Source organism: Rousettus aegyptiacus, unplaced genomic scaffold (assembly GCF_014176215.1).
Source record: "Rousettus aegyptiacus isolate mRouAeg1 unplaced genomic scaffold, mRouAeg1.p scaffold_m13_p_6, whole genome shotgun sequence".
In the NCBI taxonomy this organism is placed as follows: Eukaryota; Metazoa; Chordata; class Mammalia; order Chiroptera; family Pteropodidae; genus Rousettus; species Rousettus aegyptiacus.
This window is the reverse complement of record NW_023416309.1, coordinates 39,657,292-39,673,987: the sequence shown is the minus strand read 5'-3', so window position 1 is coordinate 39,673,987 and position 16,696 is coordinate 39,657,292. Positions and strand designations below refer to the sequence as shown.

Here is a 16,696-nt window from a genome sequence, read left to right as displayed (position 1 = left end):
AACAGAGAACAACCTAGAGGGAGATGGGGGGGGGGGACAAGAGGCCCAGTGAGGCCCTGGTTAGACCTAGACACAGCCTGCGTCCCCCCTCCACACACACACACACACACACACACACACTCATAGACCTCTCTGCGTAGCTAAAGGGACCACTCATCCCACAGCCCACAGCAAAGAACAGCAGCCACCCACCTCCTGCACAGTCGCTTTGGCTCCTTAGGCCTCAGTTTTTTTGCCTGTAAAATAGGGATAACTTCACCTGTTTTGCCTACCCCGTGGAGCTAGCCAATAGGAAAGCACTTTGAAAACGAAACATTTCCATAGTTTTCTGAACCCTTAACATTCCACAAAGAGGGAAAGGGGGGATCTGGGCACTTAGGCAGGTCAGGGGATGGTATTTTCCATCCAACTTTTATCCTTATTATAAAGGGTAGCTAGAAGATTCCTCACTACCTTCCTTCCGGTGTTCCTCCCTTTCAGGATTTTTTTCTCCACGACTGACTATTCCACACCTCATCCATGTTTATCACTCTCCTCCATTAGCACTTCTTCCTGTACCCTGGCCCCTCTGCACCAGAGCAGCTGCTAGAGGATCAGTTAAATCCCCCCCCCACACACACACACACCAACGGCCGGGTTAATTGTGGCCTGGGGCATGGTCTCCTTCGGGACAGTTTGTCAAAACCGCTGGGAGAAGCTGGCCCGTTGGCGGAGAATTGGGGAATGAAATCCTGTCCTGTACGCTTCCAAACAAAGAAAGTTGGTCTTCCCAGGACCTGCAGTCAACCTGCCAAAGCCGGGGCGGAGATGCGATGGTGGGGGAGAGGCCTGACCAAGGGGAGGCGGGGAAGGGGGGAGAGGGGCGGGGAAGAAAAGGACGTGAAAGGGGTGCTGAGGGAATGGAGAAGGCACCTGTCTCTGGAAGGCCTGCAGAGGCAGGTTTTGGGCGAAGCTGCGTTTTCCACCCGTCCAAATGCCCCTTCCCTTCCTCCCCAAGGTAGGGCGAGAGAGTCCGAGTGAGGCTGAGTGTCCGTGGCAAAGTAATGATTAACTCTTCTCAGCCGGGCCCTGAGCCCACAGCCTGACCCGGCTTTGGTGGAGGGAGACAGTGCCTGTGGGCCCTGGATGTCCCTGGCGCTACCCACCACAGCCACTGCGACGAAGGGGGCTACGGAGGAAGGGGACAGGCAGTAGCAAGTGGCAGCTGAAAGGGAACGGACTACTGGGCAGGGGGAGCGCAACTCCAGGTGCAAGGCGGACCAGGGAGAGCGAAATAGCCACAGCCAGTGTACAAGGAAAGGAAGGGGCCAAATGCGGGCGTGAGCGCGCGGCACGGAGCACTGAGGATCAGTTGGAGAGGGGCGGGAGAAGCCCGGCGGGCTGAGTTGTCCCAGAGTTGCAAGCAGACACCAAATCTACTCTCGGATCCATCCGCGGCGCCCGCCCTCCCTTCCTCCTCTGCCAGCTGCTGTGAGGATGTGAGGAGCAGGCGGAGAACGCGCCAGAACCGGGAGCGGGTAAGGCAGGGGAGACCCGCCAGAGACCCAGGGAAGCGAAGGGCCGGGCCGCTCAGGCGGGGACGGGCTGCTTGGCCCCGCTAAGTGGCTGCAGACAAAGGACCGGAGCGGAGGGGAGAGGGGAAAACGGAGGAGAGATGGACTGGTGAGACAGAGAGACCAAAGAAAATCGGGCTCTCGGGGGACCGGGCGAGGTTGGTCTACTCCTGCCGCCTCTGCCCACTTCAGCCTGGAGCCGGACGTCCTGGGGGGCTCACTCTCGCTTGGGCTCCCGGCCGGCGGGTCTGTGGCCTGGGGTCGGGCAGGCCGTGTTGCTGTGGCTCTGGGGGCCCTGTAAGTGTGGGTGTGAGTGTGTGCGTGCGTTTGTATATGCGCACGCCGGATTAGGCAGGCGGGGGAGAGCTGGGGAGGGGAGGGCATTTGCTGTCGGGTTAGACCCTTGCCCCGGCGGCTGCTCGCGGTCCAGAGCCGTCCACCTCACCCCCGAACTTGAGGCCAAAGGGCAGAACTGAATCCCTCAGGAGTCAGGGCACGGGCTCTTTCTGGAAAAACTGCTTTGCTTTGAGACTTTAAGGGTTACCCGCATCTAGGAATATTTCTTAACTTTCGGTAACTGTTCCTGGAGGGGAAAAGATGCAAAGTAAATCTCGGACAGAAAAAAGCCCGGGTCCCAGTCGTTGGCTCTGCCGTGTCTGGACCGGCGGGGAGGTCTGGACCCGTAGCTAACGAATGGGTTGAAGAAACTGACTGATGGAGGGAGGAAACCTCTTTGAATTTCTAAATCAATCAAGGAGAATTCCCGATGTGTCTCCTTGGGGGCTGAATGTCTCTTGGTGAGATCTTGCGAGTGTGTGTTTGAGTAAGAGTGTGTAAAGGTGTGTGTCAGGGGGGTGGAGAAGGGACACAAACAGATGTGTCCCAGGCGGGGCTGAGCTAGGACCTCTGGACCCATATCCAGCACCTCCCCCTCCTCCCGCTGCCCTCAGCTGAGGCTGCTCAGAGGCCAAGGCCTCCGCAGCCTCTTCCAGCGGGGCCGCCAATCAATCCTGCAGGTCAACACAGCAATTAATAACGGGGTGAGGAGGCCTGGCAAAAGAGGGCGGGGAGGCATCGGGCTGTGTCTCCCCCAGGCTCTGCAGGCCCTGCTGCAGGACCAGGGAGTAGGAGGGGTCTCCCGAGGGCAGCGAACCCTGGGAACTCAGTGTGGGCCAGGGAGTGGACCCAGGGCCCCAGGAGGGAGAGACAGAGGACCAGCGACAAGGAGCCTGAGATCCAGCTGGGACTAGCCAGAGGAGTAAAAGGGAGGACATCAAATTAAAGTCTTGTTTTTATGGCTCTGGGGGTATAGGCCGCGATAGCCAAAGACCACAATGACCTAGTTGCCGATTCTCTCCCCTACCTTCCCTCGACTTTTCCTGACTGTTTTCGCTGCTCCCGAACAGGCTCAGCGACACTAAATAAAACCCGCATCCTTCGCAAACCCGGCTGCAGCGGTCGCGCCAGGGCGTCTTCCAGGCGCGCTCGCTCGCGCGTGGGTGTCATTGTCATTTTGAACTAGCCAGATGGGGCCAAAAGGGGCGTGGGGGCCGTGTCGGGGACGCGGGCACCCTGGGGAGCTTTGCCGGGGCCAGACAAGTGTCAGGTAGAGGTGAGGGCAGAGGAGCTGGAGGGGGCAGTGAAAAGAGAAAGAGCGAAGGCGGCTCGGAGGCGGAAGACTGCAGAGCTCGGAGCGGCTGCCTTGAAGGAAACAGTGGTTTTCCTCTGCTAGAAACAGCCCTGCCTCCTTCTTAGTTCCGCAGCTCCTCCCCATCCTTCACGCAATCTCGGCTGGCGTGAGTGCGATCCCTGCACCGGCATAAGCGGGGGAAAAAGAGGGAAAGGAAAGAGAGCGCGGTGAGCAGCTTGTCTTCCCGGCCGCTCTGCCCTGCGCGCCGGGAGAGCAGCTACTAGGTAAGCGTCCTGGTTCATTCTGGAGTGTCCTGAGTGCCAGGAAACTTGGGAAGAGAGAGCCCTGACAGGCGGTCAAGGATGCCCCCCACTGCTCTGCTTTCTCCTTCCTGGAGCCCTGGGGAGAAGGCTGTCTTCCGGGAGACTTGCGGGGGACCTCAGGCCTGCAAGGCAGGGAAAGCCACCTTCCAAGAGGGAAAATGGAAAAGTGAGAGTGTCGGGAGCCTGAGCAGACAGGACAGGGAAAGAAAACGGAGTGGGGGCAGGAGGTGGCAGGTGGCAAAAGCAGAAAGAGTGAGGGAGAAAGAAGCCCTGTGCTGGAGAGGAAGAAAGGGGGAGAGAGGTTTCCAGGAATACCGAGCCATTAGATCTGTCCTTGGGCTGCATATTTATACGGTCGAGGGGGTGCACAGATGGGCTCTCAATTGAATTCCATCTTCAACACCATCAGAGATTGATTTTGTACTCGCTTTTAATTTTGCCATAATTAATTAGATCATTACAACTGTTTGCTATTGATCTCCCTACTTAAACCTCTCGTGCGGAGGGGTGGCCCTGAGCCCTAAAAGCCTAGGAGGCCACAGTTGACACACCTAGGGGCCCAGGTTCCCCAGAGGGGTTGAGGCCCCCAATGGGAATGGAGGTAGCCCAGGGACTGGGCCAAGATGCTAAAGGAAGGGCAGTGCTGAGAGTGGAAACTGGATTATCAACTGAAAGAACTAGAACCTGAGTGGGTGGAGTGTGGGAGAGGGAAAGGAGGAAGGAGATTTGGGAGAAAGGAAGAGTGAGGCATAAAGGGCCTGAAGTTAGTCCTTGATCTCTGTGGCATTATTTGGAAAACTCTTGGAAACCTGATCCAACCTTCTCCCTTCCCACCAACCCCAAACTAAACTTGGGTCCCTAGCTCCCCACCCCTGCGCTATTCCCTGGCACCTAGTGGGCTGACAGAGTTGAACTGGCAGACCTGGAGGAGAGGAGGAGGAAAGGGAAAAGATTGCTGCTCTCTTCTCCCTTAGTTTTGTGGGTAAGCAGCTTCAGATTCTTCTCTCTGACTGGGTTCCCTGGGGCCTACCATCCCTCCCCATGGCCCAGGCCTTTCTTGAATTGTTTAGTTTCGGGGCAGAGCCTTCTCCTCACACGTTAGGCACATATATCTACACCAACATTTACACTTTGGCTCCTACTCGGATACACGAGATCTTCACATATGTGCACATAGACATGTGCATACAGCATGTCCTCACCAACTAGCACACATGCACACGCACCCACATGCCATTTCCAGTAGAAACTAAGGCCTTCCCAGTGCTTCTAACTCGAAGGAAGTTGCGCAGAATATTTATACTGTGAGTGAACATCATGCCTTGGGGATTCTGGAAGCCTGAGGGAAAGTGGAAAGATAAAGTCCTAAATGCACAACAGAAAGGAAAAGCCAGGTTCTGCAAAGAGACCAAGAGAAGTTGTAAAACTCACATTTTCTGGATAGAAAGTTTTTAGTAGATTTAGAGGACACTGGGAGGGGAGGCTCAAGAGGCCCAGTGGTGGGAAGAGGCCACAGAGCCCAGTCCCCAGTCCATACAACGGTCCTACCAAGCAAGCACAAGAGAAAAGAGTGGAGTCCGCCCTTGGCTTGGCAGCCCCCATCCTTCTCAGTCATCCCCCTTGCCTGTGGCGCTGGCAGATCGCTTCTGACTCTCACCTGCCCGGCCCACGCGCTGTTCCATGCTCTTCTGCCCTCCGCTGCCGTCTGGGCCAGGGTCTCACTTCTCAGTTCCACCGCTGCCCGACAGCGCGTCTCGCCTTTGCCGCCGCCGCCGCCGCCCGGAGATCTGCGCGCAGCCACCCAAGACCGAGCGGCTCAGATAACCCAGGCTGCCCGCCGCTTTGGCTGTGCGCTCCGCGCTCACGAACCCGGTCGCGCCGAAACACAGTCACGCGCGGGGGAGCGCCCGGCTCTCCGCCGGCGCACACGCGCGCACACGCCCCCAGGCCCTGAGCCAGCAGCAGGCAAGCGACACCCGCGCTACCAGAGGCACCCAAAGACCGAATCCCCAGCCTAGACGATGGCACACCCTCTCACCCCACCCCCTCTTCTTCATTGTCACATACTCCCTGTCAGTCTACGGGCTCGAGTGCAGGGGCGGCTTCACCCTCATGCAATCCCAACTTTGTACCGTTCCCCTTCCCCTGAGACTCACAGGCTTCCCCTGAGACTCACAGAGCTTCCCCCATCATACATTCCCCATAATCAGGCTCCACAGCCTGCCTCAGTTTCCAAGATCCCTTCCCACCATTCCAACTTTCTTGGTTTGCACAGTTGCTCCCTGGATGTCCCTGTCACCAATACATTTTGGAACTGCTCACTGAAACCCTCAGATGCTCTCCTCCTCTGGATTTAAAAAAAAAAAACAAAACAAACAAAAACAAACAAAAAAAAACCAACCCTCAGAAAAGGAAAAGGTCCTGGCTTTCTTGCCTTAAGAATATGATGAGGGCCTCAGGGAAAGGGAGAATGACCAGATCCCTCCCAAACTCGTGCCTTATTCAGATGCCCACCCACTGGAGCTACACCATCCCACAATATTCTAGTCCTTTCACCTCAAGTCTCTTGGACCCTCAGATTCACACCCTGTCCAGGTGCACTAATGCTCTTTCATTCCTAATGGAAAGTTCATTTTAGCTTTGTCCCACATTATGCCCTTTCAATCTAGAGTTTATACCTCTCACACCTCTGTTACAAATTCTCCCTCAAATCTCTCATATACCATTTTCTCACATGTACCCTCTTGTATTCCTACTTCTTACACACTCACCTCTTAAGCACTGTTGCACCCACCCCACCACCCATGTACCCATTTCTCATTTGCCATACCCCCTCCTGTTTGTCCTGGGCCTCCCACTGTCACAGCCTTCCTCACACATGCTGGATAACACTTGGAGGCTGTCAAGAAAAGTGCTGGGTAAGCCTCAGAGTATAGGCAGGGAATTGTGGCTGGTCCCAGCTCCATCTTGAGCACACACATTTCTAAGCCTCGGGCAAGTGCACGGCCCAGGTCCACTGGGCCCACTGAATCCACTTAGATTAGGAACTGGAAGTTTTTCATTTGGAGTCCCATCTACTTATGCTGAAGTTCTAGAAAGGTTGTGCAGCTAGGGGCAGGAAGCCGGAGAGGCACAGGAGCCCAGGGGCAACCCCTAAGTCATGGTTCCTCAACTTAAAATTTAAAAATCTTTCTACAAGCACAGGAATTTCTACCCTTTCAGACAAAGCATGGCCAAATTATCATCTTGTGATTTAAAACATCAGACTTTGCCAGTGTCTTTTTCTTTTTTTAATCAAACTGATTTTCTGATCTAAGAGCACAAAAACTTAAAAGCACTCTCATGTGGTTACTCCATTACACACATGTGTGATGTTCACACACATAGTTAGCCTCTTGGTCACCTCCTTGGAACCGCACCCAGTCACACACAAGGGCCATGACCCGCTGAGTCACGCCTTCATTGCACAGCTCTTTGTACCTTTGTTACCTCTTCTCTAAAATAGTGGTAATAATCCTTGCCCTTCTCACAGGTTCCTCACAAGATAACTATGTGGCAGTGATTTGTAAAATGTGAAGTGTGATCACAGACACATCCCTTGCTCTTGCTCCTGTATTATCAGAGACAAGAACTGAGACCCTAAGTTCCTGACATGCATAGCAGGGAGGCAATCACTGGGGAACCACACACTCAGCTCAGTGTCCCTGCCCACTCCTGAGCCAGCTCTGCAAAGTTACCTGAACACAGGGCCCAGGGTTGGGGTAGTGCCAAGGCTGGGGCCTAGCCTTAGGGGAAAGCAGCTGAGGCCATTGTGCTAAGCAGCCTGTCGCATACCAAAGGGACCAAGAGGAGGAAGGAGGTATCTTAGCTCTTGGGTCTGATACTCTTGGAGCCTTGGAGACTCCAGAAGCCTGCAAAGTGATGCCAGTCAAAGGGCTTCATACCTCAGCCTTCCTCCAGCCTCCTCCCTCAGGCTCTGCTTCTTTGTCTTCAGCTCTCACCCCTGTCCCACATTGTTTCTCAGGCCCTTTTGCTCATTGCCCGCCCCATTGATTGAAAGTCTCTCAGGTTCTCCAAGGAGTCCCAGAAAAAATGATCAGCCAGCCTATTGATTCTTCATTAGAATTACATTTTCACGTGTGCTAAATTGGTTTTAAAAGCTTTTTCTGTTGTTATTGTCTTGTCAGACCCTGCGGTCCAGGGCAAACCAAGTTTAACGTTGTGGCTTCTTAGGGGGAAAAAAAAATCACCGGAGCAAGGTCTGTGATTACTTGCTTTCCTGCCCTATTGTTGTCATGATAACAATTGTGATTTGGTTTAAGTATCTTTAAGAAAGGGGCCCTGCAGGAAGCTGCTCAGTTCAGGCTGGGGCTGGCTGGTGAGGTACACATAAGTGGACAGGGCTCTAAAACCCCCAGGAGGAAGAACACCAGAGCAGTTTTTCTTCCCTTGAAAATTAAATTTAGCATTTGAACCTGTCTTAATTGCTTCTGGGACAAGAGAAAAGGTGAAAGTTTTAAAAATCACTTTTATTTTCTCCCTTTCCTTACAGATTGAATAGAGGAGAAATAGAAAACACAACTGCACTTATTCTAGCTTCCTCTCCTTTCCCCTTATAGCTGAGGAGATGTCAGCCTTTCACAAGGTGCTGAGGGAGAGATTGCAGTCTCCTGCTTTGTAGCAGGGTAGAAGCCCAGTCACAACGACACTTATAATCATTACATTCTGCACTGGGGCAGAAATAAACCCAAACGAAGGGGGGAAAGCGGAAAGAGAGAGCTAGAGACTCCCATAAAGAAAGGGGATGGGGCTCAGATGAGAGAGAGAGAAAGAGAGAGAAACTACTGCAGGGGACAGTGTGAGAAGCAGATGACAGAGAAGAATGAAAGGAAGACAGAATAAAGAAAGAGAGAAGGGGGAAAGAAGAGAGACTGGGAAAAGGAAATGTATAGAAGAAGGGAAAGAGGAAGAAAGAGAAGAAAAGAGAGCAAGGCAGGCAGAGAAGCAAGCCCCAGGGGGCTGGCAGCCTTCAGTCCCTGGCCTAGCAGCGGGCAGGTGGTGCTGGGGAGTGGGCACTGGGCGGCGGTGGAGCCCAGGCAGGAGAGCCGAATGTCTCCGTGATGTGTTTATCCCCTAATCAGTTCATTAGTTATAAACAACATGACATTAGAAGTTAGGAGGCAGTTGATATTAATTTTTATTTAACTAGTTGATGTTTAATCCGTCACGCCAGGCTGGGTAGCAGCGAGAAAGATCTTCCTGACACAAAACCAGTTAGAACTTCATAAGGCGCAATCAGTGTCCGCGCGTTGAAACAAACAAGAGAGACAGAGACAGAGAGACAGGGAGAGACAGCGAGAGACAGAAGCAGCCCGCCAGAGACGGAGCCCGCGAGGCAGGCGGAGAGAGAGCTCACCCTGGGAGTGGGCTGGGGGAAAATAAGCCAGAAAAACTGCGAAAGCAGAGGATGGCTCGGCGAGGGAATGGCAGCCCTGAACCCAGCATGGCCCGACGGCAATAGTGAGGAACAGAGGCGGGCACCCCGAGAAGGCTTGGTCCGGGCCGCAGCGGGGCTGTCTGCCAGGGCCGTGTCAAGACTCCTGGCTGCAACCATTAGCGCATTCCGCCGTGGAAAGCGTTGGGTAACCTGCAGCTTGGCGGACTGCCGTAGGTGCTAAAGTCCCTGACTTTCGGAAACTGCTCCTTCCCAGGTTTGGAGGCCGAGAACCGCCTCCCATTTTGCTCCAGGAAGAGCAAGCCGAGCAAGAGAGGGAAGGAGGAAATACGAGGACTTTGTGCCCAGCACCTCAAATTTGATAAAGTTTGCAGCAATCACAAGCCAGAGCAGGGTGTGTGTGCTTGTGTTTTGGGGGTGACGGCAGTGGTGAAGGAGGAGGAAGCAAGAGACAGTCTGGGGTCCTGCAAGTGGGAAAGACTTTCCCCCGAGTTTGCCAACGCCTCCACAAGCGTCCCCGCGTGCAGGGTTACGAGTAGGGACCAGGCTGTATTGGTCGCAGGCTCCTCGGGTGGCCGTGCTGGGCGGTGAGTCTGAGGTTCCTGGGGCTCGCTTGGGTTAGGCTCCCCCCCTTAAGCCCGCCCCCAAGAACGAGCGCTCGGCTTTTTCCACCTTCACCCCGGGCACCGGCCTGGCACTGGCTTGGTCACGGCTTCCTGCGCTGGCACGGGGGGGCCGGAGTTGTAGTTTTCCGCCGTCGCGAAGGACACTGTTTGGAGGGGCAGAGGCATCCTCGCCCGCGCGTAGACTCAAGCCGAGCATCTCACCATTTACATGTTAATCTGCCTCCACCGCGAAAAGGAAATCGCTGAAATTCCGAAGAAAATTGCCTCTCGCCAGCAGTTAATAGTTAACTCAGACGGGAAAGTTCCCAGGGAAAGGCGAAAGCCGGGGCGAGAGGCTCAGGGGAGGCGGCCTGGGAGGGCCGCGGCCGGGCCCCGGCCTCTAGCATTGCCCGGCGCCCTCAGCCCACCCGGGCCCGGCCGGGCGCGCCTCCCCTCCTCAAGCGGCGCTCCCCCCACCCTATAATTAGCATCGTTTAGTTCACAAAACCCTTCCTGGGAGAAATCTGTTCCCTCCTTCCGGGGTTCAGTTCAGCACCTGATTCCGCCGGGTGAGGCGAATAAATCACCACGGTGGCGGAGGCAGCGGGAGAGACAGACCCAGCCTGCCGGCCGGGGGCCACCAGGAGAACGAAAAAGTGAGAAAGAGACGGTGGAGTCAGAAAAAATGATACAGGGAGATGGCGCGACCCTAGCCCTGGGACAGCGAAGGGCCCTAGAAGGGAGACCCAAAGATAAAGAGGGACCCAAAAGCAGAGAAAAGGCCAAAATAGAAGAGGGAAATACAGGAAAAAGACAGACAGAAGAGAGGCGGAGAGAGAAAGAAAACCGAACCAAAAGAAAAGGAAAATGAAGGAAAGAAGTTGGAGAAGAAAAAAGAGCGAGGAGGGTAATTAAAGAGGAGACAAAAGAATAAAGAAAATACAGAAAACCAAAAGAGCAAACGCTTTTGTTTATCTACAAAAACTCCGCTGCGAGGCTCGGCAGTGAAAGCGCGCCCCGCGGCGGTCAGGGCTCGCGCGCAAGGGCCGCAGAACCGGGAGGCCCGGGCGGGAGCGCAGCCTGCGCGCTCGGGCCCCCAGGTTGGGTCGAGCGCAGAGTCAGACTCTAAGTCAAAGTCCCAGGACAGGGGGCGCACAAGATTATCTACCCCTGTAAGGAATGGTGTTTATATGTGGACTGTAATTCTGGATTTGTAGCTGGAGAGGGGATGGGCAGATAAAAGCCGCAAGGTTCTCTCTTGGGAGTGCCTTTGGTACCTGGGACTTCCTGCCCCGGAGCGAAAGGAGGCGGGGACACGGGGAGGGCGGGCTTCGGGCACCTTAGCACAGACCCCCACCCCTACTCCCAGCGTCCAGGCAGCTAGGACCCCCCTCCCTTTTAAAGGGCCTCGAAGAACTCCCTCACTCCCTTTGCAGATGCCCAGTTTCCAGGTGCACGCGCCCGGTGAAAGCTTCGAGAAAAAAGTAACGCAGTGAGAACAGCGACTGTGTGCCAGAGGAGGGCGCATTTCCTAAACTGCCTCCCCGCGGCGACAGAGAGGATCGGCGCAGATTCCGCTCGCTCAAGAGGCCGGGCCCCGCACTGGGCTGCCCGGGCCCGAGATTGCAAAGAAGGAAAGGAAAGAAGAGAAAGAATCGCGGGAAGAGGCGGGGCGATGCAGAATTAAAACTGAGCGGGATGAAAATGGAAATGCTGGCCGGAGGGAAAGGAAGTTGCCAGGGTGAATGGGAGCATCTCCCCTTAGGTCTGACGAGGTTTTTGCCTTCTCCCTGTCTCACTCATTTCGAGCCCCTGTGCTCTGGCGCCCCCAGGACGCCAGGCTGGAGACTGAGACCCCCAACAGGGCTGCTGTGTGCGTGTGGTACCCGCGGTGAGAAGAAAGCTTCCCTGCCCATCAGGCAGCCCCTGAGATGACTAATGCTCCCAAATTTCCCAGCGTTAGGACTTCTAGGGCAATGGACAATCCACTCTGTTTCTCCTCTCCGCCTCCTTCTCCTCCCTCCTGCCTTGTCCATTGGCCAGTTAAACCACAGAACTAGAAGAGAGGAATGGGGAAAGACCTCCAGGAGAGAAGTGGGCAGCCCAGTCAATTCTTACTTGTGCATGGAGGCAAGATGAAACTGATACTTAAATCAGAAATTTTTGGACTGAGGAAATTGGGAAGACGCCAACCAAGCAGGGCAGCTCCCCCCACACCAGTCACTCAGTGAGCCTGGGTCCGCTCTGCGATAGATTCTGGGGTTATAGAGGTAAATCAGACACTGGCCCTGCTTTCAAGGAGGACTTTACCTGGCGGCACAAGGAGAGCTATAAACCAAGGAACTGTGCGAAGTATCAATACGGGCTGGAAGGGTGACTGGAACATGGTGAAACACCATCGAGGGAGTTAGAGAAAGCTTCTTAAAGGGGATGGGGGTCTGGTAAGATAATTAATGTACACTAAATGTGGGGGATAGCTGGGTGACATAGTCCCAGGCAGAAGGAGATCAAGAGCTAAGGCATGGGGAGGGGGCGACAACCCACTTAGTTAGGGAACTGCAAAGGATTCTTTGAGGCCAAAAGGGGTATAGGGGTTAGGCAAGGAAAATAAGGCTGGGAGGTGAGCAGGGCCTAGATCAAGGAGCACTTTTGCTAAGGAGTTTTGATTTGCTCCATTAGGCCATGGGATATCACTGAGGATTTTAAATAGGTAAGATAAAAATATCTAATTTGGGGGGAAAAGACCATTCTGGAGGTGTGGACAGTGGGCTGGAGGTAGTAAGAACAGCAGAGATTTTGAAAATAGTCTCAGCTAGAGAAGATGGGAGGTCTCAAAAAAAAGTCTGAGGGAGATAGAGAAGAGAGGGTGTGTGTGTGTGTGTGTGTGTGTGTGTGTGTGTGTGTGTGTGTGTGTGTTGTGAAATGAGATGATAAATTAAGGTTTCTTGCTTTTCGGGTAACTTTAGTATCAACTCTGGTCTCTTCCCTGACTCTCCACCCCCTTCCCTTGCAATCCCCCCACCCTGTAGTGGTTACAAAAGTGGAGACCCATAAACCATGTTTGGAAGGAAGGCTGTCTCCTCACCTCACTCATCCTTGCCACATAGAACAATGCATACCACAGAAGGGGATAATTTCTCACTAACCCCAAGACAGAGAGAGCAGCACCCCAAGAGTGAAAAATGGACTAGGGTGGTACTCAGGTAGATACCACCTTTCTTATATGTACCTATTATAAGAAACTTTGGGCACACCCCTTGAACTTACTGTGCCTAAATATTCTCATCTATAAAACAGGGACAAGAATATTTGCATTATGGAATTGTTGAGTGGTATTGAATAAAAGGTATATTAAGCCCTGACACATAGATGTTTGATCACATCAGTTCATTCCCTATGCCTGCCCTAGGCCCAGACCTCTGCATGCACTGAGTGAGCATTGTCTCCTGTGTAAGCACATGATGTCAGGGACACAAAGAACAGTAATAGAGTAATACTCTGGAGAAATAAAGATGAGGAAACCAAAGCACAGAGAATTTTAGTAACTTGTGTACAGCACACAGCCAGTAGGTGGCAAAGGTAGAATCTGTACCCAGATACTGTCTCTATAACCTAAACTCTTAAGTACATGCAATACTAAATATTCCTAGTGCCCTAGCATAAGTCAGAGGGAGAAAAGATGTTGGCTGTGGCTCAGAGATTGAGTGGATCTGAGAGGACTCCTTCCGAACATCCATTTGGTGGAAACCAGGAGCCTTCCTTCCCTTTCTCTTCCAGATTCTTACCACCTCCATGCTTTTTTCTCTGCCCGGGGCTTCTAAATTTGGAAATTCAGACCTGGCTTCTGTGACCAGACAGCCAAGTCTATAAGGCTGCAAGAAGCCTGGAGCCCCACCCTAAGAGCCGTTCTTTCTATTGAGAGGCTGATTTTTTCCAGCCAGGCATTGTTCTTTTCCATGGGCCTCAGGTTTTTCCAGCCTGCAGGCCTGCAACTTCTACATGGGATGGCGGGAGATCCCCTCCATGCCTCGTCCTACCTGGGCTCAGCTTCTGCTAAGGCCTCAACACCAGCTACAGACAAGAATTCCCTAGACAGATCCTGATGGCCCACATGGAGGCCTGACCTGGGTTGTCCCATACAGATCCCCATGAGCTTGGCCAAGTGCCCTGGGAACTGCAGAGGAACCTAGAGGACTCTACTTATGAGTTCATCCTCTCTTCCAGCTTTTCTCAGAACTGACTTCACTGTGGCCAGAGAACTGCCCTCCCCTAAATGTTGGAACCACCCTGCAGTCCCTCTTTTCTCTAGGCCCACACAGGTCTTTCTTATTTCCCTTTGGGCAGGAGTTATTTTTGTCAAAAGATAGAAATTGAAGAAGTTCTGGAATGATCCAGGTCTGTGGAGACTATCTGTGCGTTCTTTAACTCATCCAGCTAGATTGTGTAGTAATGAATGTGTTTGAGGGGAGGGTAGAGGGGGTCTGGGTCTATATTTGAAGGGGTCTCATTTTGACTGGAATTCAACCAATTCTACACTGCATGGCCTCTTTTAAATGACCCGTGCATTTTTAAAAATAGTCACAAAAGTCAGGCAGATATTATTCCCAAAGTGCCAGCGCGGTGGAACAAAACCATTTACGAACTTCTTTCTGTCCCCAGTTTGCAGCCTACTCTTTTGAAACTCTTCCTTCAAGATGGACAGGATGTTAGGCGAGAGGCCAGATCATTCAGATAAGACACTGGGATGAAGGTGACTGGACAGATGTAGTAAATTAGACAGGAGCTTTCTCTCTTGCTGCTTTCTTCCTCCCCCCATCCCTCCTCCTCTTAGTTTCCTCATCTGAGAAGTGGGAGGCTCATCCCTTCTAATTAGAGCATTAGAGGGCCCAGCACCGCGCCTGGCACACAACAGGGAACCCCATAAATATCACTGTCGACATCTTATGCCTTTAAATGAGCTCACACTACTTTGGTCACAGTCTAGGTGGGGGTTCATGGGCACTCAACACCTGTGGGAGCTGGGAGAGTGCGCTCCCTCGAGCACAACCTCACCTCCCGGTCCTAAGGCTGCAGACCCACTTGTCAACCCGCAAAGCCAGATGCTCGGCGGCGCCGGTGCTCTGGCCAGGCCGAGAGGATGGACGTCCAGGTGGGATTGAGGGTAGGGGTGAGGGGTACGCAACGCACTCTGCCGCCTCCAGCCCGCTTCCGAAGCTCTCCTGGACGCTGCCGCCACGAAGCCCGCCGAGCTTGGAGCTGCCCCCGGGCCTGTGTTTCCTCCATGTTCCGAGCGCGCTCGCCCGCGCCTCGCCCCGCCCCGCAGCCGAGCGCCGGCGCTCGATTAATAATCATAAACCCCCCGCTCACCCTGCTCTTAAAATTAATAACTCTGTAATTAGAGTCATTTCGGAAGCCTCCTGAGCCGCCGAGGCCGGCCGGGCCGCCGGCCGCCCCGCGCGGCGGGCAGGAGGGAGGAGGAGGCAGGGCGCGGCGGCCACGGCATCTGCAGGTACGGAATGAGAATTAAAATCGCTCTCAACAATCCAATACACTTTTTATCAGCCATCTATCTGAGAGCCGGGCCCATTCATCATCCGAGGCATTCTCCCTGAAAACAAGACCCATTCAGATTTTATACAAATTATCATATTTATCATCGTCTCCAACTCCGGAGTAACATCTCCGCAAAGTGTCTGCGGTCTCCCCGGGGAGCCGCGCGGCTCGGAGCGCCCGAGCGCCCGCCCGGCAATTCCCCTGCCGAGCCTCCTCCCCTCACCTCTTCCCCCCAACCCCCATCGCCGGCCCGTCTCTGGCCTTTGATCCACTGTCTCTGCTTCCACCCCCCCACTCTCTCTGTACTCCCCACTCCCTATCAATCTCTTTCGCTCAACCCTCTCCCACTCTCTTTTCCCTCTCATCTCTCTTTCTGGTCTTTGATCCACAGTCCCTCTGCTTTTCCTCCACTTCCTTAACACTCTAACACTCCTCCTCTCCTCTCCTCTCCTCTCCTCTCCTCTCCTCTCCTCTCCTCTCCTCTCCTCTCTCTCTCCTCTCCTCTCCTCTCCTCTCCTCTCCTCTCCTCTCCTCTCCTCTCCTCTCTCTCCTCTCCTCTCCTCTCCTCTCCTCTCCTCCTCCTCTCCTCCTCTCCTCTCCTCTCCTCTCCTCTCCTCTCCTCTCCTCTCCTCTCCTCTCCTCTCCTCTCCTCTCCTCTCCTCTCCTCTCCTCTCCTCTCCTCTCCTCTCCTCTCCTCTCCTCTCCTCTCCTCTCCTCTCCTCTCCTCTCCTCTCCTCTCCTCTCCTCTCCTCTCCTCTCCTCTCCTCTCTCTCCTCTCCTCTTCTCTCTCCTCTCTTCCTCCTCTCCCCCCTCCCCTCCCCACTCCTCCCCTCCCCTCTCCCAGAGCCTGGCCTCCAGGTCATCCCTGTCTCCCTGGGGCTTTGCTTTCTCCCCACCCAGCATCCCCATTTCCCTGCCAGAACCAAGAAGCAAGAAGGGCCCTTTGTGATAGAACAGCTTGAGCCTCTCCTCCTGGACTGAGGTGTTCCACAGTGGAACTCCCCAGGTTGATTCCAGGGTGAGTTAGGGCCCACATCCAGGAGTCTGAGGAAATGAAGCAGGGCCACACTAGAGATATGTTCATGCCCATCACACACTACAAACACACACACAACACATACGCATAGCCTCACGCATACTACAGGGTCTGCGCCGCACATACCATACACACACGTACACACAGCTCTCACAATACACACAGCCCCTTCACACACACCACACACACAGCCCTCAGTAGACCCCTACAGTGTCTTAACCATACTCATGTAGCCAATCTCTCTACATACATAGCCCCCCTTTATATCACAGAGCCCGCTAATACATACATAGCTATCTACCACACACATAGGCCCCAATACATACAGATGGACATAGGTAGAGAATGGCACACACATTCCAAATACACAGGTGTGCAGATTCGCATTGTCTTCTCATGCCCTCTTACCCAGATCCTGAGCCCCATTCATTTCTCTCTCTCCCCTCTTTCTCTCTCAGCAAGTACATACACTTTAGGCAGGAACAGATCAGGCACCACAATCTCTGGAACAACTTCTGGCTTAGGTGAGTGAGTTTGCCTA

The 16,696-nt window shown here is 53.8% G+C and overlaps 1 protein-coding gene and 1 long non-coding RNA gene across 8 annotated transcripts in view; one reads left to right on the top strand and one right to left on the bottom strand.

The window, feature by feature from the left end:
- PAX2 (paired box 2) overlaps nucleotides 1-5,449 on the bottom strand; it is an 89,092-nt gene extending 83,643 nt beyond the window's left edge. For 2 of the 6 annotated variants that reach the window (XM_016120065.2, XM_016120067.2), the window contains exon 1: nucleotides 5,164-5,429. In XM_016120065.2, the coding sequence (XP_015975551.1) occupies nucleotides 5,164-5,188 (25 nt within the window). In that variant the 5' untranslated portion in view covers nucleotides 5,189-5,429. Of the gene's footprint in view, nucleotides 1-5,163 lie in introns of all 6 variants that reach the window. The other 4 variants (XM_036222203.1, XM_036222204.1, XM_016120063.2 and 1 more) reach the window with 4 other exon arrangements.
- LOC118603792 lies at nucleotides 888-12,927 on the top strand. Of its 2 annotated transcripts, none has more exons than XR_004951270.1 (2): nucleotides 888-3,467; nucleotides 11,003-12,927. It is a non-coding gene; the product is annotated as an uncharacterized LOC118603792 (long non-coding RNA). The 2 variants fall into 2 exon arrangements; XR_004951269.1 differs by lacking the exon at nucleotides 11,003-12,927 and adding an exon at nucleotides 9,218-10,808.
- The last annotated feature ends 3,769 nt before the right edge of the window (nucleotides 12,928-16,696 follow it).